The following is a 26,469-nucleotide window of genomic DNA, read 5'->3' as shown; positions in this document are numbered from 1 at the left end:
ATGAAAACTTGGGACTGGGTCACTCTCCAAAAAACGATCAGCTAGTCCAACTATGCAATATGTCTTCGATAACGCAATCTAGTATGAAGCATCAATGAGAGCAGAGAGATTTAGCAACCCCAGAAAGGAGACCATACAGTAGGATAGATTCAACACACGTCTTAAAGTTAGCAGCAACAGGGATGAAGTGAAAACAAGTTTAGTATAGGTAACTTAGGCAGAAAGGAAGCAAAAAAGCAAAATTTGGTAAACTCAGTTGTAAACTGAAAGGGCTTTTTACGACATGGGTACTACATACCTATCAAATCCACTGACTTTTTTTCCAGTGGTAGATATTGGTTTATCACCTGGGACCAAATTGTAGCTGCAGTCCTGAGAAATGATTTATCGAATGACTATCATTAAAATAAGCAGCTAGCTTTAACTCACTAACCCTACAATGTCAATTACCACACACAGGAACAAAAGCCAGCAAATATAGGTGGTCTTAGACTGTACTTCTTACATGACAGGCAATCCAGGAAGTTTGTTCTAAGAGGAGCTATGAACACTGTTAAATGCTTGGGGATTTCTATTCTCTTGTTATTTTGGGCACCTGAAACTATTTCTGTGATTTACTTAATACAGATGTGGATGGACTAACATTGGGTGTCCAACCTTTTGTTTTTTTAACTAGAGCTATTTATGTTCAATTAAAAGGATCCCAAGTTAGTAATCTTAGTGTTATAATGGTGACCACGTCAGACAAGATAATGTACATACAGAATTACCAGTAGTGATCACCTAAACTACATAATGCAGAGTTGCCAGCACTAAATGTAAAAAGGATTTATTCAATTTGGAATGCCTCGACATCGGTATTACCCAACAGCCATAGCTGCAATGCACCAGACACTAGGGTAATATTGCATGATTTTTCACTCAAATATAAGCTTTAAATATATTTTGGAAATCCATTTTTCTCTAAACGTCAGCTTAGGAGTTCTGAAAACACGCATTTTTATTATGAAAATATACTTTTGAATTCTGGGATACATACATTAACTCAGTCAAACAAAAACTTCAAATTTATTATGCTGTGCTGCACACAGGAGAGCTATCAGTAGTTCACTAACTACTCGTTGGAGAAGACTGAGAGTTCGAGTCAAGGACTTAGCCTATGGCATAAGATACACATTTTCTCACATGAATTAAGAATGGGTTGTGTTCGGAGGGATTAAACAAGATTGATAGTGTCTACAGTTTATCATGGATTTATAAGTGCTCTTGTTTTTTAATCCTTCTGTTGTCTAAATCCAGTGGGTCATATAGGCAAGCACAGGCCAAGCTCATATGCAACAGAGTGCTGTTAAGTGGGCAATTCTTTGCTATCTTCTTCCAGGAGGGAAGATGTTTATTTTCTCTAGAGGATCCATGGGAATGGGAGAAGCAAGGCCTTTCTATCAATGGGGATCAGATGCTCTTTGGAAAAAAAATTCTGCTTATTTCTAAAGCAGAAAAGCAAAAGATAGAGCGGGAAATGTAGTGATTGTTCCATAGTTCTTGTGTGGATGTTGAGAAGGCTAGTTTCCTAGTCTTTTCTTTGTTTAATTTCTGACCTGGCACAAACTGTATAACTTAAAAGATTGTTAACTTTTTAGGAGTAATGCCGATACATTACTCACAATCACACAGATAACTGGACTGTAGTCAAACTAATTACTCCAAATCTTTTGTGTTAGTTCTGAGAACAACATTAGGACTACCCGTTTCTCAATTTCCACACTTTAGAGACTATCGGTTAAACACAGCTCTAGGAAAGTTACTAGTTGCCTGATCTTTGAGAAACGGCTTCCTACTTTAAACTCCCACCCCCTTCAAAAAAAGCCTAACCTATCTTTTTTTTTTTTTTAATCAACTATACAATTTATTTTGTTTGTTTCAAAATGTAGGCTTAACACCACTTTTTTTATTCTTTGACTGATTGCTGAATAGTATTAGTTAAAAAACAGAAGAGACAAAAAGAAAAAAAAATACATATAAATTCCAGACAAATGGCCTACCTGGTATTTCTGCAGTGATTGTCTTGCTGCTGCCTGAAACCTCTTCTTCATCCGAAGTACTTGAGCTTGAGTCGCACGTCAGGTCACTGTCACTGGTACTGCTGTCCTGCAGCAAGTTATACTTCTTCCTCGCAGCTGCCTCGCGCTTCTGCCTCAACAGACGAATCCGCTCTTTGTGCTTTTGGCTACGATGACCTTTAACTTTGGAAACTTTACCATTTTGCTTCTCGCTAGATTGCCGATTCTTCTTCGCAGCCATAACGGACGTTTCGCTCTCAGACCTAGATCTTCTTGACTTTCTCCCAGTGGTAGCTCCAGGTACCCCAGCAGTGTCTCCTTCCACTGGGACTTCAGCCTGACAAGGCTCGTTTTCTGCTGCAGAAGACAGTGTATCAGAATCAGCCAAGTGCCCACTGGAAGAAGGAGAAACCATACAATGATTTGAAGAGTCACTCTCATCAACTCTACCAACCGTCGGCTTGTCACTTTCAGTAGACGCTAGCTGAGACTCTGAAGAGTCTCGTCTGAGTTCCATCAGCAAGCAAGGCATTGAAGCTAACATTGTAGAGTCTGCTGCATTCAGTACAGCATCGTTTTGTGTCTGTGTTTCAAGTTCTAAAGACCGGTCTTCTGCTCCTGCGGACTCTTTTTGTTCGCAGATTGAAGGTAGTGCTTCAGGTAGGAGGAGATCGTTTTTCCCCATTGCCTCCATCTTCATTTCAATGGTTGCCAACTTCCTGTTGTCAGATCATGGACGTGACGGCTAAGTGAGTAAGGGGTTTCCAAAGAAAGCAACAACTGAAAACTAACTGTAGAGAAAAAAAAACAGAACAGAGTGAACAGAAACAAAATGTCTTGCTTGTAGTCATTCATTAACCTGAACACTATTCAAAAAAAGCAATTCTCTGTATTTAGAGAGTCTTATAACCACACATGCTTTACAGTCCACTTTGACTAAATTTTGATGTAAAGTAAGATGCACAGAAATGCAGTTATTGCAAATGTTACCTTACAGTCAGAGGCAATGCTCACTGATCCATGGCTGCACAGGTTGGGGAGAATAAACACTGCACTATAATCTAAACACTGCCACACAAATTTTAAAACAAATGCATAAATCGGACATTGAAGCACTTCAAATAAAAAGTATAATCCAATGCAAAGAGTTTGCCTTTAATGAACTTAGAAGGTAGCCACACAATGCAGGTCTAGTCTTACATTCTCCTCACTCACCTACTTTGAAAGGGGAGAGGATGTGGCACTGCTGCAAGAGATGCCGACTTTGGAACTGGAGAACCAGGTGCAAATCTAATCTTGCGGTGTATGGAATTAAAAACAAAAAAAACTTGTGCAGCTTGACTAGTGCTCATGTAAAGCACTGAGATGCCCTTGGGCCTAGTTTGTGCTATATAAAGCTACACAAATCACAAAAGCCTGTGGACATACTAGGATGTGTAAATACAATTACAGCTGCAGTTCCAGTTACTTTGCAGTTTGAGGAAAGTCAGTCTTCAACTAGTGGAAGAGGTCAGAAAATGTCAAACGCAAGGTAGGAGAAAGATCATCTGTAGGCACCTGCAAAGTAGCAGTAAAAAGCGCAGTAGTTTAAAATAAAGAGCCGACACTACTGAGGGGTAGAAAAATAAATTGCTTCAAGGACAGGTATTTAAAGAGAAAGCAGTTCTTGCCCACTACAATATACCTGCTCTATGCCTTACTCTCTATAAAGTTTAAGGCAGCATTCAATATGAATGAATCACTAATTTTGGTTTAAAAGCCATAGCAACATGGGGTGTAACTCCACTGAAGTGTGTAAATATACCAAAGCTTGCTCTTGATAATACAGACACATTCTAGTGTGATTAAATAAGCAGTGCCATTACCCCAAAGAAGCACTAAAATTACTGCCATTTCTGTAGGATTCTAGGACTACCTGTTCTCATCCAAAGTAATACTTTTTACTGCCAGTTCGCTAACACAAACGCAAGTAGTCAACAAGACTTTATTCGGCTTTGATTCAAACAATAAAAGTGCATTTACAATATTAACAAATTAAAACATTAAAAACACACAATAATTAAAATACATGAGCAATTAGTGCAAAAGTGCGGGGTACAACAAATTTCATAAAAAGTAAGTTCATTTACTGCAGATAGTCAAATCAACAGAGATACCATCATTGGTCCAAGCAATTTCTCATCTTAATGGACAATTTTAAAAATTCAGTAACTTGAAGAATACGGTCACTGTGCAAAAGCTGCAAGTACAATAATGCTGGTCTGATTTGATTAAAATTAAGTTTCTTTAAAAGATTGACCAGATAGCGTTTACGGGGATATTCATAAAATTTACATAAAAATATAAAATGGGAGCATATACTGTGGAGACATACTGTCGCAGCCGCAGGGAGCTGTAGGTTTAATAAAAGCAGCATTTTTAGGTCTAAACAGCAGATGATGAAAAAGGTTTAATCTGAACCTCGTTAGCAGGAACTTCTCATGAGAAGTTAGCGATCCCATCAAATAGGGCTCCATCATATCACCTGTTTTTAACATGGCATATCTTCTTACACTTGGTTTCAGGAGCTCAACGCCTTCCCTTTCAAGTTTTCTATCCATAAAGAAGGCTTGCTTAACTGCATCCACATCGCCCTTCACTATCCCACTCGGGTGCTCAAACAAATCCAAGCGACTAAGCTTTAAAAAATTTAGTTTCAAATATTTTAACTAGGGTGTACCCATTGCCTTATCCATAGACAAGTAATCTTTCATAATCAGGTGGTTCAATGGAATGTCTTGGTTCAGCCACAGTTTTAACCAGCAGGTCAGCGGTCGTAATGAGAAAATATCACAAAAATATTGCGACCCTAGCTCTTCGTGTACTACTAGATTAGATGTAGCTGCTGGAACACACAAAAGGTGTTTCATAAAAGAGTTTAGCAGTTTGTAGCTGTACACCGGCCACATAACCCCATATTTCGCTGCCATAAACGGCAGTTGCTACAGATTATGCATTATAAAGTTTCATCATGGCATTATTAGGTTTTTTTCCCTAGTTTTGATGCGAAGTTAAAAATAGTGGCATTTGCCCTTGCCAATTCTATTTTCTTTTTAGCAAGGTGTGGGCCCCAACTCAGTTTGGAGTCAAAAGAGACCCCAAGATACGTAATTGTTTTTGTGATAGGGATTACGACGTTATCTAATTTAAATAAGAAGTTCCTTTTTTGGCTGTTGGCCAACATGCATAATAAAGAACTTCGAGTTTTTGACCAAGAGGTCTCTTTCGGTCATAAAATTCTTAAAAGCATTTAGTAGAGCTTGCAGACCTCTCTCTGTTCTCGAGATTAAAACTGCATCATCTGCATATAAAAGAACAGGAATTCCTCGCCTGCAGACTCTGGGGCAGTCAGCCTTTACTTCCTGCAAAACGCTATCAAGATCAATAATATAAAAGTTAAAAAGAAAAGGGGCAAGAATGCATCCTTGACGCACGCCCTTCCCTATATTAAAATTATCAGTTACACACAGCTTTTGAGAGTACCTAACATTAGCACTGGTGTTACTATGTAGATCCGCAAGGAAGTTCACAATCCCACTGTCAACACCCTTCTCCCCCATGTTAACACAGTCGAAAGCTGATGACAAATCCATGAAGGCAAGGTGCACAGTACCCTTTTGGCCAACGGTGTACTTACTTAATATTAAAAAGAGGTTAAGGCACTGTGTGATTGTTGAACGGCCACTGCAGAAGCCGTACTGGGAAATGGACAGAATGCTGTTTTTCTGCACCCAATCAGAGAGCCTCCGCAGTAGAATTCTACCCACTATTTTGACCATGGAAACAATTAATGAAATAGGTCTGTAACAAAGGGGGCTACCCTGGTCTCCCTTCTTAAAAACTGGGACAATTGTCGATACCCCCCATGATTTCGGGCAGCCGATGTTAGCAGCTGCGTTAATGACCGATTCCAATATTGGTGCCCAAAAACTGGGGTCAGACTTATATAAGTCTGGCGGAATCCCATCAGGTCCCGGTGCCTTCCCAGCTGTAAGCCCTATTATACCCTCAATGACCTCACCTCTATCAAACCTAAAATAATCACCGCTGTTGCCTGGAGAGGAATTAGATTTAGCATTCAACGTACTACCGTACAATTGCGAAAAATGTATTACCCATTCCTCCTTTGTTATGCAGCATTCCAGTCCATCCCCTGGACCCTGGGTCAAAAAAGGTCTTTTTACTACCGCCCAGAATCTAGAGCTGCACTTCAAAGTAGGGGGTTCAAGAATCTCATTCCATGCCTCCTCTCTTAAAAACTCCTTACGTCTTTTAATACCAGCTTTGTATTCCTGTCTGCACTGTTGAATATTTTCCTTAATTCTGGGTTTCATTGACAGGGATGTCCTTAGATTACGTGAAGCCCTAGAGCAGTCATGATTAAACCATCTTCGTCTCAAGATCTCAGTGCGTTTTACTGGTGCTGACATCAAATGAGACACCTTATCTGTAATACTTTGAAAAGCACTTAAAACCTGACATGGATCTGGTCCTTCCTGAGTACATTTTGCAATTTCCTCAGTACAGTGTTCCTTAATATCTTTATACAACCGATCTGGTGTGATCATAGCCCACTTAAGGCACCTCCTGCCATCAGTGGTACTCAGTCTGCCATGGATACAGTTCCGTCCCTCTTTGGCCACCCAGGGGCCCTTCAAGTGTACAGTCAACGGATTATGATCACTGAACTCACTGTGTTCAATGATAAGAGTCCACAAAAGTCTGCATTGACACAGAGAGCAAAATGTAATCAATGAAGGTACCCTTCCCGTGACCCCTGAATGTAGGGATTTCAAAGCGCTTATGCGGATCCCTCAATGCCATTGTCAGTGAAATCCAAGTTGGTTAATAAATCGTTGAAAACTTCTCCATCCAATGTATGTTCCAAGTGTAATCCCTCAGAGCGTTCACAATGCAAGTCTGACAAGTTTTTAAACAGGGGATCCCACATGGATGAACATTGAAAAAATTGCTAATAAATACATTTAGTGCTAATATAGAGCTAGGAGCCAAACAAAAGTTAACTGCATTATAAAAATTTACCAGACCCAACAGACCGTTATCTCCATTTAGTACTAGACCAATGATTCCAGGGTTAACTGTTAAAACTCCACGTGTTTTACAAGAGAGTGCTACAGATATAAACGTTACCAGCCCGCCCTTAGGTCTACCTCTGCTAGATGCTGTCGCAGGGACATAGAAAGCCTTGTACCCCTCAAGAAAGAGGTCACAGTCCACTGACCAGGTCTCTTGCAGACAAATAATCTGGAACTGCTTAATGTAGGTCACCCAATTACAGTCTTTCAACTTAGTGCCTAATCCTGCAATATTCCATGAAATTACATTGTTTCCCTGCGATTTCACCTGGATATTTACCATTTGAGCCACATCGCCAGAATTACCATTCCCTTGGCCCAAAGACTCCTCCCGTCAATCACATGCCTCTAGGCCTGAGAGCAAGTCAAATCTATTCTGCGTTTCCACCATGAACCCATTCCTGTTTTGATTGACAACATTGTATAGGTATGGTGGTGTTGGAGCCAAGGGCTGAGGTTGAAACAGTGGCCTGAAATTCCTATGTCTAGCAGGGGCTTTAATCAAGTGGGTATAAAAATATCCAAGTGGACGGACACTAATGCTATTTGCATCGGACAATAAAGATGATGCTCTCAGTAAAACTGTTGCCACATGTTGGGGATGCCTGAAATTGATAACAATACAATCCCCATTGTTTAACTTTTTAGATGGGCCAATCTAGTTTACCCTTCTCAGAGTATTTGATCTGAATATGCTGTTGGAAATCCACAATTTGAATTCAACCAGGCTACTGCTTTATTTTTTAATGAATCATGAGTTTCCCCACGAGGCTGGACAGGATGATCTTCTATAGTTGGAACATTAGACAAGACAGCCACATAAGGTGCGCAGTCAGGTGGAAGATTGATAAAACGGCTTCTTATTTGCCTAAAATCTGACCTACCATCCTGTTCTACAGATGTTATCACAGTCAGGTCAGTTTTTGGAGTGGGTTTAAGTGGAGCGTTCTCTGCTACAGGAACTTGCCTAAAGGTCTCCTGTGCCGGCTCCCTCAAAGGGCCATGCCCTGTTACCACAGCCCTAGAACTGACAGGTGGGGCCACAGGCTGGTGTATTGATAATAGGCCACCTAGTCTATCTACCTCTAGGGCTAAGGTATCAAGCTTACTTGACAGGGGTCTAATCAGCTCTTCCATTTTTGCCATCATTCTTCCTTCTAGGGTACTTGACAAGAGAGTAAGTTGTTCAATTTGTACTTTAAGACCACCCTCATTGTTTCCGTCAGAAGGACAAGAGCCTGTGATAGGGCCATTACTAACTGGTGTAGCTGAATCGGCTCTTTTTATTATGCTTCCCCCCCCCCCTTTTAAGCTGTAATTTTCTACAATTTCTCACCGGTCTCGGCACTGGCTGTACCAGTTCAATTTCCTCAGTGGAAGTATCAGGGTGGTCTTCATGTATCTCTACATGAAGCTGAGCTGTAGTTAGTACAACATCCCTATTACTAACATCAGGGATATTATAATTATCAGGCATAGGTATATCCACTGCAGCGAGAGGCGCCTCATCCTGTGGTAGGGGAACACTACCCCGTCCCAAAGAAGCCCTTCTCATTAATCTGGTTAACATTTTTCACAAGAAAATTGTCAATGGTACCCATCCCAGAGGTAGGTTTATCTACTTTACCTCTAGACATCACGTTTGCTCACTTTAAATCTCGAAAACAATTAAATAGTACAAACACCAAACTGAATTGATACAATGCACTGAAGCGGTGGCGGCAACGCTGGAGGCTAGCTCACCTCACCCCCGCAGCTTCAGGCAAGTAAGAGCCGTCGGAGAGAGTAGATTGAGTTGGTGTCAAGAATAGGCAGCACAAACAAAATCAACAAAGTTCCAGGAGTTCAAGAAACATCTTGTATATTGGGTTATCCCTAAAGAAACTGACATCCCTTGGTACAGCCCTAAATCTTTCATCTACATTAAATCAAACAATAACAAGCAGATGTGAAATAAAGAGACAATTGGCATTTACTGTGAAGCAGACAACCTGTTGCAGCAGCAGTGCGTCACTGGCATACTGCTGCAACTGACATTGAGAAGCATAGATCTAACTCTCTATGGGTGTGTATGAAATGGTGTTCACCAGTGAATAGTGGCTGAGGTTTGCAGCAGAAGCCTCGCAGATGGAGGGGCAGGCAAACAGTGTGATTGGAAGCCTCCAAGAAGACATATGTGTCCACACCATGAAGGGAAGTTGATGTAATGGCAGGCGAGATAAACATTTTTACCTGCCTGGGAAAAGTGCAATTATGCATAAATCACAGGAACCAAACTTTTCCCCTGAAATGAAGAAAACACTCTTAGTCAATGCAGTCCTGCCCGAGAGGAAGGGTAGGACGTTTAGTGGATCTAACAGCTGGATAACAGGCACCAAGTCTCGCTGAGCGTCTGGAAGGCAGATCTCCATCACAATCCCGGTCTCCCCAAGCCTCCCCCGGCCCCCAAGCTCCCCACTTCATTATGCCCATATTCATCAGGTGCAGTGGTACAACAAAACGAGAGGTTGCTGGGCCCAAACCTGAATTTCCTTGGTAGGGGACGGATGGGTAGTGCAGAATCTATCTTCATTAGGGGCTACAAGCATTGTGGGCGCATTCCAAAGCACTAGGCAATCACATTTATTTTAGGATGGCTGTACCTTCCCACACAAAAATCGTCCCACATACCATTGCCTCACACAGTTATATTCTCAGATGGAGGTCAATAATAAGAGCGTTATACATAGGAGGCCTAAGAGGGACATCATTGAGACAACTTCTCAGAAGATGAGCTGCTTTTTAAGCATTCGCAGTATGTCAGCAGGAAAGGATGAAGTAACATTGCCACATCTCCTGGAATACTTCAGGAGGGTTAACTGCCTCAGCAGTGCGGATAAGCTATTAGAGCATGTGAAAGAAAAGATGAATACTGTAAATGAATGTGCGAGTGTGAATCAGCTATTCTGGAAAGCTTTGCGCTGGAGATAATGTAAATAAACAGTGAGTACTAAAATACTCCCCACACTGTTTTTGGGTGAATCTATTTCAGCTTTCTGCCAAGAAATTACAGCCATACAAGATAGGAACCAGTAACTATTGCCCGAGAGGTCAAATGTTCATGACAACTGACTACCACATTGATGGCTAGAGAGATGGGCAGATGGATCCTAATAGGTTTTCTTTTCCAACAGTACTTCCAGTTTTTTTTATATGAAATGTGTGCACAAGCTTTTTTAGATCGAGCCTAGCGCAGCACGCATGTGCTGCTCTACAGGAGGCTTCTTGTGAGCACTTCAAACTTCCCTGTGTGGGTCTGACTCCTCCCACACATTGGATTGACCTGTGCGTGTCTTTCAATAATGAAAGTACACAAAAGGCCAACGGCGGGTGCATGTACCACCTCCTTTCCAATGTGTCACTCACATGGCGCTTTGCTCTCGGGAGAGAGCAGCGGTGCGCAGGGTGGCAGCTGCATTCCTCGTCGTGGATCAGGTTACTAAGAACACAGCTCGATCGATTTCACTTTAGCGGCCAATTTGTCTGTTTTCCTTTGAACTGTGTATCTTACTAGTTGTAAAACTGCCAGGTAACGGCACGCGCACGGCCTTCCTCCTTCCATTATAAGATCCCAAGTGCTTCACTCAAAACAGGGCCCAGTGTTTGAAGAACCTGCGCTGCGCGGTTAACAGCGGGGCTTCAAACCTCCCTCCCACAGCCTGCACTAATTAACCAAAATCGGATTATGTGAAGCCACCCAGGTGAAAAAGAAACACAAAGGAAGCTGCACTTTTCACCTCAAATACATTACACTCATGTATCGCGTTTCCTAAAAAAAGTTGCAGATACAGTTGCGCGTATATACTGCAAGACCACTGGAATTAGTGGAAATGAGAGTTTGCGAACTAATTAAGAATCATCGTTTGGCATCGCGAATGCACTAGAACACAAAGGAAACAGCGTCAAAGCCCTGGATGGCGCTATTTTGGGCCGTTTAGAGCCTTGCATCTAAATTATCATGCAGATGCGAAAGGCCCCTTTAAATAGACATGGCTCTTTCAAAGAGAGTGCAATTTCCGCGCGCTTGAGCCGGTCATCCCTGTCCGAAACGGGCCAGGGAACATCACATTTCAGACAAACTTCATTCACCCACAACTGCGGTCCTCGCGCTGGGCAGGAATGACAAATAACTATCCTCCCACTTCAGGGATGTTTTTCAAATAAATAAGATGTATTCTTGTAATCAGTTCCTCAAAAGGCGTATCTCCAGCTTGCTTTTAAAAATTTCACAGTGAACTGGAGTTTCAAAACACTCAAAATTGCTTCTCAGAACCCTGTTCAAATTTCGAAAATCTGTTTTTAAAACAGGAAGACCTGTAAACCTCAACAGACATTGCAGAGCCACAGTAAGGCACATTTTATCTGGAATGCAACTGTAGCTCTCACCGCAGCCAGTAACACGTGTGTTCATAAGTATATCAAACAGGCATTCATTCACTCCATCCAGATGCGCAGTGCTCCGACTGAATATGTACGAATTGCCCATTGCGCTTTGCACAAAGCAAGACGCAGAGCGGGAAGACACAGTTACACCTTGCACCGAGGATGCCTTAGTAATGGGGCACCCCCGCTGACATCCTGCGCAACTTTGGGAGAGAACTTCTAGACAGTTCCATAACCTCGACTTCACACTTTCACAAACAGGAGAGAAAAATAAATGTTTTCAAAGGAAGGAAAATAGTAAAGGTCTCTTTTCCGTTCGCAAGCCGGAATAGTACTTTATCACCCTAGAAAATAGTTGCAGGCAGATTTCATGTACATGGTGCAAAAGAGGGGGTTTATGCGTGGGCCACTGGCGAGTAATATGTGTAGGCATGAGTGTGTGACTGTGTGTGCATATCGCGCCACTAGACTGTCTGCACGCACCTTCATGCAGTGAGCATCGCGGTGTGTGCCTATGGCGCACTGGACATGTCGGGACGCACCTTCATGCAAACTACACAATGAAAATACATTACTTTTGCTTCAACCAAAAGTTGTGTGCATTGTTATTTGCACCATCTCAGTCTCTCAGCCTTCTAAAGTGGATATTGAAAAACACCACACATTTTACTAAAACATTACGGTCTTCATATCATTTTAATCCACACTTACAAGATCTCCAATCGTTGGGTACATCAAACGCTCCCTTTTCTTCTCAGGCACCGGTTGGGTCACATAACTTAAAAACAGCCACTAGCTCTGGGTAAGCTCTTGTAAGGTCCCAAAGGCGAGATCTATTGGCTATGCCAATGCTTGTTTATATTGTGGGACTTATACAAAACTACTCTCTCAGAGAGAAGTAGTCAACATAAACGTAATGCCAACTGGAGGTACACTGGCACCAAGGGAAATCATGAGTGGAAAGGTTTCACCAATGCAAGTGCTCCTTAAAAAGGACTTGGTAGTAATATAAGGAGAAATTGTCATAGTCACGTATGACTCTTAGCTGCCAAAACATGTAAGAGAAACCTAAAAAGTAAAAGACAAAAGAAGCTCAGGCACTAAATTACACAGAATATACATGGAAATTAGCCAGCCACCCTGTCAAGTTTTAACGTAGTCTTTCCACTAATGCCGCTTCGTGTCGATTCATCACTTGGATGTTGCCATGTAAACTAAATTATGAAAGCTGTGTACATATTTAACTCACACCCCTAACAGTCTTGGTAGCCTGAAAAGGACATATCCCCATTGTTTGCAAGAATAATAACCTAAGTTGCTTTCTGAAAAACCTTATTTAGATTTAAACTAATTAAAATTAGATTTTTGACTCCAACTTGGAAAAATATTATTGCATTAGATACATGATATAGTAACACTTTAGGCAATATAGCCATCTCAATACACTAGGGAATGTAGAACAGATTCTGCAAAGAAAATGCAGTCTCTTTCGCCCCATGCACACATTCATTACTTAGGTATTGACTTAACATTCTATGCAAAAACATTAGCATTTCTGACAACTGATAAAATGTTTTAGGTGTGTCATTGTAAGTAAGAACAAGAAACATACGATTTTATGTCAGCTACTACTCTAAGCTTGGGACCGGTATAGTGACATTTGGCTCTCAAATGTAACAGTACAGTGTGGTCCTGTCTGAGACATCTCAACTCTATCAGTTTCACCTGGTAGCACCTGATGCGAAGATCATTAACCTGGACAACAAACGACCTGCTCCAAAGCCCTGCACAAGAAAGCGATACACCCCAGGGAATGGCAGCTCTGCATTTCTAACATCACTTGCAACACGAGCCATACCACATCTCATAAGGCAAATGGAAAACACACGGTCAATTTCACTCCTGAAGTAAAAGTACAGCTAGCCTTAGGTAGCTTTTAATTATCTACGGTCCAATCAGATGTACAGAAAGAATTGGCAAAGCCAATAGCTCTCACCAATGCGAGAGCTATTGGCTTTGCCAATGTGTTTTAGTTGTGGCTGCTGTTCTGCATGGCTCAAAGTTAAAGGCTAGAGGAGAGTCTAGCTGAGCTGCAAAGAGCTGTGCAGAGCCGGCAAAGAGCTGTGCAGAGCCGGCAAAGAGCTGTGCAGAGCCGGCAAAGAGCTGTGCAGAGCCGGCAAAGAGCTGTGCAGAGCCGGCAAAGAGCTGTGCAGAGCCGGCAAAGAGCTGTGCAGAGCCGGCAAAGAGCTGAGCAGAGCCGGCAAAGAGCTGAGCAGAGAGCGGCGCGCGCACAGCTGAGCTGAGCAGAGAGCGGCGCGCGCACAGCTGAGCAGAGAGCGGCGCGCGCACCGCTGGCCTGGCAGAGACCGGCGCGTATTGGAGTGGCATAGTGTGGAGAGTGATGCAGAGTTACATTAAAGTGGCGTAGAGTGTATTGGCGTATAGTGCAGGGGCATAGAGTGGAGTGTTGGAGTGTTACAGCGTAAAGTGCATTGGCATAGACGGCAGTGTTGCAGAGTGGCGTAGAGTGGCGTAGAGTGGATTGGTGTGACCTAGACTGGAGTTCAGTGGCAAGGAGTGAAGTAGTACAAGGTAAAGTTGAGAGGCATACCGTGAAGCAGAGCAGAGTGCAGTAGTGTGGAGTAGTATAAAGTGCAGTGGTGCAGAGTAGAGCGGCATAGAGTGGAGTATGCATGGTAGGAGCGCTGCTTTCTGAACTCTACCTTATGTAACCAGGCCAGGTCTAACCTGGGGTGGCATGGCGAGCAAATGAATGATGGATTTAACCCAGTTAAAGCTCTTAGTGCGCCAGGTATGCCCAGGCGTGGGCCCTGGGCTCACTGTGTCACTGGAATCAAGCTATCCTGGCTGTTACGGGGTGAAGCCCTGAAACCGATCCTAGGATGCTCGTTTCCAGTCCAGAGAGGACTTGGTTTGGCAGTTCGGGCTGGGCTGTTCCCATGAGGCACGGGTTCAAGACTGATTTGCATATGGCCAGGTCTAAACTGCGGTAGCATGGTGAGCAAAAGAATTATGGATTTAACCCATATCTCTTGGGGGTGAATGTTTTGATTTGTTCTGCACTCCCACCATCAATTGTGTGTCTTTTTCTATCTTAGGTAACAGCTGCAATTATTAAATTTTAAACTTACATTTTATCTGATTTGTTTTATGCTTTAATACTATCTGTGTATTTGAATTTGTTGGGCAGAGGTTTAAAGGGAATACTGTTCTTTAAAGTGATCTCCTTTTACCGAGAGCCGCAACGCGTAAGAGCGGCACGAAGGAATCATAGAGAGGCTTTTGGCCTCACTAAACCATAGAAGGGTGGGAAGAGGCGGGAGGTTGGCTGTCTAGTAGCCAACTCCACTTCCTCCTTAAAACAACGACTGAGGGCCCGACACACGCAGCGGGCATGCAAAATGGAAGCCCGTCCTGGTCCAGCAACCCTGGTTCCCGCAACTCAGCACCTTATAAGTACACTAGAAATTAGCTTTTATCGCTTAGACCCCCCCACTACAATCACCATGTGCTCCCTTGCCAGGAGCAAATTGCCCACCCTTTCCTAAAGGAGCCTGTATCCATTGCGGATACAAGCCACAAACAAACAAGAACACACATCTACCCACGACTGATTAACAAGCAGCTTTATGGAATTTGGGACTGATTAATGCCCGTTCAATCCCTAGGCATTCCTCAGATCTAAGAGCTATGTTAGAGGAAGACCCCATGGATATACTGTTTGTAATGGAAACATGGCTTAGTGACAGTTCAGGCCCCGATATTCAGCTCGCTGTCCCCTTAAGCTACCAGATACATAGATTAGATCCGGTAGACAAAATGGGGGTGGAATGTCAATAATTTAGAAAAAATTGTTTAAATGCATTACCTCCCCGTTTACTCTCCCGCAGCGTTGATGTGGAAGTTGAAGTCTCCAATGAGTATGTAGTCCATGTAGGTGATGGTGTGCGGTGATGAGGTCGGCGATGGTAGAGGTTCGAGGTCCAGGAGGTCTGTAGGAGTGGGTGCCTCGTAGGGTCGTTCTGGGGCTGGTCTCGATCTGGAAATGGAGATGTTCGGTGGTGGACGGGGAGTCGCTTGTGATGGAGGTGGTGAGTCGGAGGAAGCTCTTGTGTGCGATTTAGAGTCCTCTTCCTGGGCAGTTGGGGCAGTCCTTCCTCTGGATCTTTTATCCGTCTGGGATGGTGGTGGCAATTTCGGGGCAGAGGTGGGGTTGGTCCATGTTTCATTGAAGAATGGGACGTCTGGCGAGAGGGTGTTGAGGAGGTAACCAATCTCTACAGTGTGTGTGTAGAGATCGGTGAGGAGGATGCACCTCAGGGCTTCATGGGTGCTAGGGTCCAGGGTAGGGAGGGTGGTGAAGGTTTGTCAGTAAAGTCGGCAGGAGAACTGGCTGTGGGTGGTGTTCGGTGTAGCCAGTTGACAGTTGTTCCTTCTGGGATTGAGTGCGATGAGGGCAGCAGAGTGGTAGCGGTGGGTGGTCGGAGAACCAGGGTCCCTGGTGCTGGTTGCGGCCGGGCGCAGACGGACTTGCCTTAGGCACAGTGCGTGGCCGCCATTAAGTAGGGGAGGGTGGGTCTTAAGCAGCAGGGAAGGAGCAAGAAAGAGAAAAAAAGGAAAGAACAGGAACTAAGTAAAATAGAAAGGAGTAAATGAGCAGTGAAGGGAGGAATGGAGAAGAGGAGTAAGAGACCGAGAGGGCAGAGAAGGCAGCAGAAGGCCATAGAGGAGCTGGCCAGAAGCGAGGTAGAGCAAGGCACGGCCTTGAACCGGGGTCAGCAGAGAGCAGGAGGCAGGGCACTCACTGCTGGAGCTGCATGCCAGGAAACAGTAGTCCGTCCAAAAGGTCAGGGGTCTTAGATGTATGCATTCCCAAGAAAATCACTGATAGCAAAAACATCCTCAAAAATCCCTGTGATACAATGACCATCTCATTTTACTGAAAAAACAATGTAAAAAACTGTAAAGCCTCTGGACGAAGGAGTGCGATCATACACCAGGCCAATGGAATTTGCCCATCATTCCAAAATGCTTCTTGAAATGTTATCTTTTTGTCTGGAAAACAATTATTTTATGTTTAATGGCCAATTCTTTCAACAGGTTCAAGGTGTTGCTATGGGGGCCAGTTTCTCCCCCAGTTACGCGTGCCTATTTATGGGATGGTGGGAGGAACTGGTCCTCACGCATAAATATGAACAATATTGCACAACTAATATAGTCTCTTGGTTTCGTTTTATTGATGATTTATTTATTGTCTGGCGTGGTTCTGAGGAAAGTGTTTTGAATTTTATACAAGAAATTAATGTTAATGATCTTAATTTAAATATTACCTCGACCATTAGCAAAGAACCTGTGACATTCTTAGATGTGCAGGTTTTTTTAACAAACAATATTCTAAGTACTACCCTTTTTAGAAAGCCAACGGCGGGTAATACTTTGCTCCACGTCACTAGTGCCCACCCGCAACATCTCATCAAATCTATACCATACGGTGAGACGCTCTGCATCCGCCGTATTTGCAGTAATGATGATGATATGATAGCGAAGCAACAGGAAAGTTTAGCAAGAGGATATAGCTTAAGAATAGTGGAAACAGCCATGAGAAAATCACAGCTAAAACCGAGAGGTGAACTCCTGGAGTATAATTCCAAAAGGAGTCAAATTCAAACTATAGATGCGAATCCTGTTAGGCTGATACTGACATACTCCAAGCAGGAAAAAGAATTGAGGAGTATAGTCAGACAATTGGCATTTTATTCAGGATGACCCTGTAATTGGAGACTTAATGCCCTCAAACCCAGTTATAACTTTTCGCAAAGCTAGGAGTTTGGGCTCAATTCTAGCTAAGAATAGCCAGGAATGCTTAACCCCTTCGATGCGGATGACAAAGCCAGCTCGGCATGGGCGTTACCTGCGCTGCGCGCATGACGAGCTGGCTTTGTCACGTTACCCGCGATTTTTAAATTTCAGCGCGCAGCGGGAAAACCCGCTAGCGCGCATGCGGTTAAGAAAAGAAATCTGGCTGCCTATTAGTAAGGGTTTCTTCAAATGCTTAACATGTAAAGCTTGCCAGTATGGTGTGAATACTAAAAATTACACCACAGTCATTCCTAGGACCACTAGAGACATTAGACAACATCTTACATGTAAAAGTGAATTTTGTATCTATATCCTAGAATGTGAGTGCCATTTGAAATACGTAGGCAGCACGAAACTGCAAGTTCATAAAAGGATCTTGCAACATTTGTGGGCCATAACTAATAAGTACCAAAGCTATCCGGTTGCAAGACATTTTGAGGCAGTTCATAACAGCAAACCTCAATGCCTAAAATACTACGCAATCGAATCTATCCCGGCAACAAAAAGAGGAGGGAATATGGAGGCCTGCATGAGAAGAACAGAAACCAATTACATTTTAGAATTTGACTCCAAATGGCCGGGAGGGTTAAACACTACAGAGGACCTGCACACATAATTGTAAATTGTTTATCTAATTAGGAGGGGTCCCGTGTGTTCACACATAAGAAACTGTACTTTTATAGACCATATCACTTCGGACCATTTAGAAATACGTGTATTTATATCACTGTGTTTTTATATTGTGTTTATACATATTTATATGTCAATACCAATGAAATTTAGACCAATTGGTTCACAAATGCAATACATTTATAAGGTGTCATGATTATTTTTAGCTGTTTTTTAAGGCATTAGGGTAGGTTTTATCTATATGTCTTTTAGTCAGCTATTTTTTAACATGTCACCGATATCTTTTTATAATGGGTCCGTTTCTAATATGATTTTATCAAATATGTATGATTAATTATTTGTGTGTATTTATATATATATATATATATCCTTAATTTCTTAATAATTGTATGACTTCAAGACACCCTTATAAATCCCCCCAAAATTAGCTCTAATATCCCACTGGTTGATGATTGATACTGTAATATCTATGAATTTGAACTTCAATAGATATTCAAGGTATTCTCTTCGCTATTATGAGCACAAGTCACTTTAGATGTATTGTACTGTAGCACCAAGTTACTTTAGTAGATTAGTTGAAGGGGATCCTTCTACGTCTTGTTGCAATTACAAGATACCCTCTAGATAGGAAATTAATAGAATTGCTATATTATTTATTGCATTCTTTATAGTCATGAACTGTCTAAATATGCAAAGTGAAAATTCAAATGTGCAACGTACTTATCCCCTTTAGTTTTATATTGTAATATATTACTTTTATGTACACTATATTTTTTTTAGGAATAAATAGAACACATTTATATTTATTCACGTTTAGGTGAGCACGTGTTAATTTATGAAAAGATAGTTCATGTTGCAGGGACTTAAGTTGAAAAAAGTATTTTTAGGGACTTAAACATGCATTTATGCAGGTATATGAAATAATGGCAAAATAGGTTTATCAAATATGCCATCATTCGTCCCAATATATATATATTTTTTTGGATAGTTGTAGATAATAACTGTCACTTGGTGAAATGTTTAAATGTTTCAATTTATTTATACAGATCGTATTTACTAAACATTGTATCGTGAAAGTATTTATACAGTGAGTATTTTCTCTATGTCCATTGCGACATGTGACGCACTAGCACTTTAAAATGGGCTGTTTACATTGCATTGTCATGTGAAAAAGGTGATCAAGGCCGCAGGGACGGCCGAAACGCGTCGTGACATGCTGTTTTATGGGAAATAAATGAATGCTTCACAAAGTTGGTCTATGCCTTGTGTTTCTGCCTGAGGGTCAGAGTGCTGTCGCCGCTGCGAGGTATTGTGTGTGTGTGTGTGTGTATATATATATATAAATAAAAATAATCAACAAGAGAGAGGGTCAGTCTTATACCTCTGGAGTAATCACTTTCAACAACAAAAGAGCAACAATAAAGGTGTATTACAAAAACAGATAAAAGATACTATTTCCTTATAGCCCAAAGAGTTGGTACAAAATGATGGTGGAAGGGACTCTGACAAAGATAAGAACCCTCATCTTCCAACAAAGTGAGTGATTGGTTTCATCATCTGGTTCTGTCCAGTCAAAGAAGGCATAGTGAATGTGCCTAAAGAAAAAAGTGCTAGTGAAGTTAAAACGAAACTAACAATTCCCTATACCAATTTTAATAGAGGGATCGTGGACCACCAATAAAAACAAAGTGCTACCGGACCCTATGGCTGAGCAATTTTGAGCCAAAGTGTTCTATTTCGTGATCATGGTCAACATGTTTCTGCTATTGTGAGCTAAGTCCGCTCAGCATTCATCAGGACCAATATATTGTGTGTCCCCCGGAAGACCCCGCACGCTAAGGCGTGTCTAAACCGCGAGGACTCTTGTTACTTAAAACTCACGGACTTCCCGTGTCGACTCTCCTTGTTTTGCCAAGGGTCTTATAATCTGGAAAACAAAAGCGGGGGGGGGGCTGGGGTTAACCCACATGAATTATTACGACAACAAAGTACAGCACAACAACGGCTTCACTCCAAGAATGTATAATCCTGACAGTTACCATTTGTTTATGATGTCACATTGTAGTAATGCCACCCCTAATTAACCAGTCTAATTTGTTGAAAGAGTCCTTTGTACCACACCATTAAGACATCATTTGGAACCCCTTTATTACAGAATAATTCTTCATAGGTTATTCCAATATCTTGTCCGTAAAGACGTTTATGCCACTTAGAAACAACCCCTCAAATTGTATTCATATATTAGCCAATCCTACTGGGTCATTCCAAACTGTTAGTGAACCATTTGTCCAGCAGGCTATGTACGGACGAAAATTGTTGCACCCAGACCATACCGCCAATTCCCCACCATTTAATATAGTGCGGGAAATAACTCATCAAAAATTCATAAAATTGTTGTTCTTTTATTGTTTGTTTATTTATGCTCATTTATTGTTGCTCTTTTGTTGTTGAAGGATATATATATATATATATATATATATATATATATATATATATATAGATAGAGATAGAGATATATATATATATACACACGAAAGTATGTCTGTCTGTCCTTTATGAATTACTACACCATTCATCCCATCGCCATGAAACTTTGGGAAGTTGTTGAGTACACTCCCGTGAAGGTTTCAGTCCAAAAAGTTTTTTTTTTTTTATATCGGCCCACCCAGGGCCCTCATAATCTTTCAAATAATGAAATAGACAGCGAATTTGCGAGCATCGTCGACAGTTATGACCCCCAAACGGAAATTGGTCAAACTACATCAGAAGCACGAAAGAAAGAAAGAGGCATTACGAGCTTCAGAAACAGACGAGCAATGGGAAGCAAGATTAGAAGCTGTTTAAATACAAAACAGCTCACGCCCGTAATGCTGTTCGAATACAAACTGCTCAAGCCCGTAATTCTCAAACGAACGAGCAAAGAGAATCAAGATTGGAAGCCAATCGAGGACGCATTGCTCAAGCCTGTTCTTCTCAAATGAACAAGCAACGAGAATCAAGATTGGAAGCCAATCGAGGACGCACTGCTCAAGCCACACTTAGAAATGTTTTCAAAAATAAAATAAGTTTCCATAACAATGACACAATGTAAATTTAATGTTATCATAAATAGTTTCCTTGAATTTACTTTCTTCTGAAATCGCAGCAACGCGTGACAGGTAAGATAGTATTACAATGAAATGAAGATAGCGCTGGATTTAGGCCCAGATCCCTGTACTGGAGTGAATGTATGACATTGTTCTGCATTCTGTCCATCAACTGTTTTTGCATTTGTCACCCCGAGTGGGACGGGTATGCTCAGACATGAGTCCTGTGCTCTCCACGCCACTGGAGTCAAGCTATCCTGGCTGAAGAAGGCTGATAGCCAGAAACCGGTCCTAGGATGCTTGATTCTGGTCCAAGGAAGACATGGCTTGGCAGTTCGGGATGGACTGTTCCCATTAGGCACAGGGTCAAGGCTGATTTGCATATGGCCATGTCTGAACTGGGGTGAGTTATGACATTGTTCTGCATTCTGTCCATCAACTGTTGTTTTTACACTCTACTAATGCATCACACATTACAACATTGCACACAGGCACAAATATCCGCCGCAGGATGAAAATAAAGGCTATGGAATCAGAACATTAATATTACGTAACCTACCTCAACGCACTTATCTCTTACACACATTAGCTTCGCTCCAATTCAAAAGTAGTGCAATTCCACATATAAATTCTGACTGCTAATAGCCATACCATGAATCAGAATCCTCAACAGTTTAAAATAACGATAACACTAAGCACAAGCTCAGTCAGATATGCTTTTTCTAATAAACCATACAAAAACTAAAATATTTTTCCTCAGAAGGTCAAAGCACTGCGAGCTCTGGATACCGGCTTCCCAATAGTGTCATAATTGTGAATATATTTTTCATAATACAGCTGAGGACGGCCTTACTCCATCAAATTTCAATGTAAGACTATGGCCTTTTTTTCCCCTCTTCACAGTGACATATGACATTAGTCAATCAACTGCAACACTCCCAATAATCCCTTCCTCTTAGTAAGACATGAAATGTAAGCAGAGGTGGTATCATCAAGATGGCATTCTTAAGTTAAAAAGAAACCAAATCCAGACAGCCAAATAGACGCACCACCGCACAATAACAGCGCACTGGCTGCCCCAAACACCACCCATTGCTGTACTTCACCCCTTCCCTGCTCATGACGAGCTCAGCTCGTCATGTAGTACACTGGTCGTGTGCTTATGACGAGCTGAGCTCGTCATGAACAATGGAAATCTGAAGAGTTCAGCACAAAACGGGAATTGCTGTAGCATTCAAGGTGTTAAGAAACTTACAAGTTACGTGCAGTGTCCCAATGTTGAAAACCTGCTGTTCTCGCCTGTGCATGTTTAACTACATCAGACTGCCGAACTGATGCTTGAAACACAACCATAATCATTCTGCCACCCAAGCACAGAACACCCTGCACTCCTGTGTCATTTGGGTATGAGCACAATGACTGGAGTTGAATCTTGCTTAACTGAAAAAATGAATAACTTCTCCCAGCAGCAATGAAACTGCAGCTTTCCAGAATTGAGGGTTGTTATGACGATATGGATAGTGCACTAATCACCTGTGTGGGTAGGCAGGCGCTTTAGGTGGAGTGTAGGCGTGCATGGTTACTCAAAAAGTCAGGTATTCAGTTTGTTGCTGAACAGAAGTAGTAAGACGGAGGGTTCTGAATTGTTCAGGGAGGTTGTGCTACGTTTTGGGTGAGATAGCGGAGAAGTAGCTGTCTCTTGTTCTGCTTTTGCGAGGGTGTGCGAGTCAGAGCGTAGATGTCTGGAAGACAGGTGAATGTGTAAGCAGCTGTTGAAGTAAGCTGGTCCAGTGATGTGTAGGGTGTTGTATGTGTGTATACAAAGTAGAGTTCGTGGATGGGGAGACAGTGCAGCCAGCTCCTTGAGGTGTGGTGCGCTTGAGGTTGAATATGATTCTTGCGGCTGCATTCTGGGTGATCTGAAGTCTGTGTAGAAGTTCCAGCATAGAGTGTGCTGCAGTAGTCAAACCTGCTTAAGACAAGTGCTTGTATGACTGTCAGTCTGGTGTCCTGTTGCAGTTACTTGTAGATCTTTCATAGCATGAACAAGGAGCTCACTGCTTTATCTTGTGCCATCATTTTGAGCTGTTTGTCTAGGATGATACCCAGATTTCTTGTGTGGTCAATGGGTGTGGGCCCTAGCTCCGACAGACATCAGTTGAGAGTCCCACAGGAAGATCTTATTTCCAAAGACAAATACTTCAATCTTGCTGGACTTGAGCCTAAGGCAGTTGGTTCTCTCCCGCTTTCAGGTAGAATGGTCATGCGGTTGTTGAAGTTGGTAGTGGTTTTGTCCATCAGGGAGAGGAGTCTACACAAAGCATCTTTTGCAAAAGAAAAGTAGAATATATGTTTTTTCACAATCATGACCTTGCATAAATATTTCCTATAAACGTGTTACCAGTATTTAGTCCTGCTAAATTTCTGTCTGAGCACATTATACTTATAAGCCAAACTCACTTGGAGAAATACTGACACTTCAAAGCAGGTTCCAGTACTATACAGCAGCACATATGCCCATATATCACCCTATCATCTGTACACTGACCAGAGATAACATGGGGGGGGGGGGCGGGAGTCTAGATACTTGCCAAATTGAGCCATGGACTCTGGAGGAGTCTGAGGGGGGATTCGGGACGAATCAAGAGTGCAAACAATTAATCAATCAAGTTTTTCTCATTGTGCAATAGCATGCTAGAAAAAAACACACTTGTGCCTTTTGTATTGTGTCAGAGTATGCATATCTATTTGCCAAAGAAGGTCTGTGGTATTCTCGCCCTTGTTGCTCTTCCCCAGTCTCTCTTATTCACATTTGTTCTCTTTCGCCATCTCGCCTAATTCTTTACCCTATTTTGTCACTCATATTACCATAATTCCATCCCTCTCATCCTTTGTCTCGACTCTCTCCCATGCGCTCTCTCTCCTCTAGCTAGCATTCTTCTCACCCTGATCACTATGCCTGTGCCAAATTACCCCTTTCTCTCAGATGCTTCTCTAACAAATCTATTCACTGTATTTGACTATCCTATTTTCATCTCTGTCTTTTTCACTCGCCTTTCCTATCATTCCCTCTCCTGTGTCTCTCCTTGCCTTCGCAGGCAGACCATAGGAAAGGGAAGCGTCCATTCTCATTTTTACTTTCAATCTCACCCATCATACCTCGCGCACCCCTGTCCTTTTTGGTGCTGTATTGGCATAACAGGAACTTAGGTTTCTGGCTATCAGCCGTCATCAGAACAATGTCATACATTCACCTCAGTACAGAGATCTGGGCCTAAAATCTATCGGTTTTTTTGCACTCCACAACACCCCAGTTCAGACATGGCCATATGCAAATCAGCCTTGACCCTGTGCCTCATGGGAACAGTCCAGCCCGAACTGCCAAGTCATGTCTTCCCTGGACCGGAGTCAAGCATCCTAGGATGCCGCATGTAAAACAAGTCGGGCAGACAGGGATGAAGGTCAGCAGAAGCAAAGTAACCACAGGGTTGGAGTATCAAGGAGCCCACGTGCATGTTTTATTTCACGGGGTCAATTCACTTGAAAGGGGAATACCCTTATATTGATTGGCCCCTCCGCCGTCTCGATGTCAAAGCCTTATTAATATATCTATCTGACAGAGGAATTTGTGCTCTACCATCACAGGATGTAGAGTGTTACAGGGACTCGAACTTGGTTCTACAGTTCCAAAGCCGCCTCTTCTCCGACAATATTCGCAACATTATTGCATTGCATTAAACGCATCTGCTCTGTCTGTCTCTTGATCAATAGGCACCACCTTTCCGGCGCAGCCTAAATACAGACAGGCAAACTCATCGTCAGGATATCCAGTTTGTCGTGGGGCATGGCAGCCCTTACTGCATCACACCCAAACAGTGAGATTGACTGCAGCAACGCCCCTCCAATCACTTATTCGCCTTCGCCTGTGATCCTAATACAGCACTCCTGTGCCTCTGGACTAAGCACTATACACGTGCATACATTCCGTCCATCTACATATCGCATCCTAAAGACAAGATGCATTAAATACTGAATTAAACAAAACACCGAGCAGATCAAATAACTTTTTCTGTGCACCCTTATGATTGCCGCCGTGAACAAAGATAAATAAATCGACCCGTCTAAACAGACAAGGAAACAAAATGGCCTGAGGAGTCCAGCATGAAGTTAAGCGACGAGATGGGGCTAGTGACGATACACCTATAGCATTAGTGGGGTAGCACACAATTTTTTGTCAGCTACAATTTGGCACTGGTTATTTTTGGATGCCTGGTTCATCTAGTACACTACACTGGCGGAGGAAGAGGCGACCGCTATGAATGGACACAAAACTATGATGTTGGAAATACTGCTAAGCATTGGCTAATTTAAACAAGGTTTCCTGCTCCACATCCCACAACGGCATTATCCCAACTACTTCTAAAATGGGATTCCGAAACTGGTTGGGACCGGAGTGTTGACCCGGGCCGCCCAGAGCCTGCCCTTCAATTGCCTCTTCGGACGACTTGGCCCAGCCCCCTCTCACCTGAAGGCGCCACATGGAGCCTTGGTCTCTGCCACCGACAGGCCTCAGCTCATTACTCCCCACGCACCGGTTCCCTTCCGAAAAACTGCTCCGAAAAATGTCACCGGAGGCCGTTTCCTCGCCGACGTCACTTCCGTCGAAGAAGGAACTCCACCACACAACCAACGAGGTTTGACGAGTGAGCTCTGAGGAAAACCAGTGAAGCCAGAGCGTCTCCTTAACCATAGAGTCTAGTCGCGGCTCTGACACCCCCACCTCCTCCTCTATTGTTTGCAGGAAGCGTATTCCAAAGGGTATAGTGTCTGGTCGTGTAAACACAGTGGCCATCTTGGATGCTCCATGATTTGGTTCCGCCTATTAAAGAGCTTGACGTATTAAAAAACGTGGAATCCATGTACGTCTCCTCCTTGCTTTCTTATAACAGCAGCCTTTCACAGCTATTTGAAGAAGGACATTTGCAGTTATATTACTACACAGATGTAAGGATTACCCATGTCATGTTTCACTCAATTTTGCATAATGCCCACTAAGAATGTACCTTTAATGTTAATGCAACTACATTTCAAATGACTACCGGGGACATTTTCCAATTAGTTATCAGTAATCTTCGTAGCTCTTAGTCCTATTTGTCCTTGTCACAGTTATTACACTATGAGGGTGACTCCAGTCTCTGGACAGAAAACAAGCATTGATTGGCATAGCCAATTGGTCTCGCCTTTTGGACTTCATAA

At 42.6% G+C, this 26,469-nt stretch overlaps 1 protein-coding gene across 3 annotated transcripts in view; it reads right to left on the bottom strand.

The window, feature by feature from the left end:
* Positions 1–25,997, bottom strand: part of ARK2N (arkadia (RNF111) N-terminal like PKA signaling regulator 2N) — a 238,356-nt gene extending 212,359 nt beyond the window's left edge. The window contains exons 1-2 of one of the 3 annotated variants that reach the window (XM_086960344.1): positions 25,739–25,997; positions 2,043–2,851 (exon numbers count right to left, since the gene is read on the bottom strand). In XM_086960344.1, the coding sequence (XP_086816470.1) occupies positions 2,043–2,760 (718 nt within the window). In that variant the 5' untranslated portion in view covers positions 2,761–2,851; positions 25,739–25,997. The remainder of the gene's footprint in view (positions 1–2,042; positions 2,852–25,738) is intronic. The other 2 variants (XM_086960345.1, XM_086960346.1) reach the window with 2 other exon arrangements.
* Between the last annotated feature and the right edge of the window lie 472 nt (positions 25,998–26,469).

The sequence above is a fragment of the Lissotriton vulgaris genome, chromosome 3_1 (assembly GCF_964263255.1).
Source record: "Lissotriton vulgaris chromosome 3_1, aLisVul1.2, whole genome shotgun sequence".
Lineage (NCBI taxonomy): Eukaryota > Metazoa > Chordata > Amphibia > Caudata > Salamandridae > Lissotriton > Lissotriton vulgaris.
Note: the sequence above shows the minus strand (reverse complement) of the source record. Positions and strands in the feature narration are given on the sequence as shown.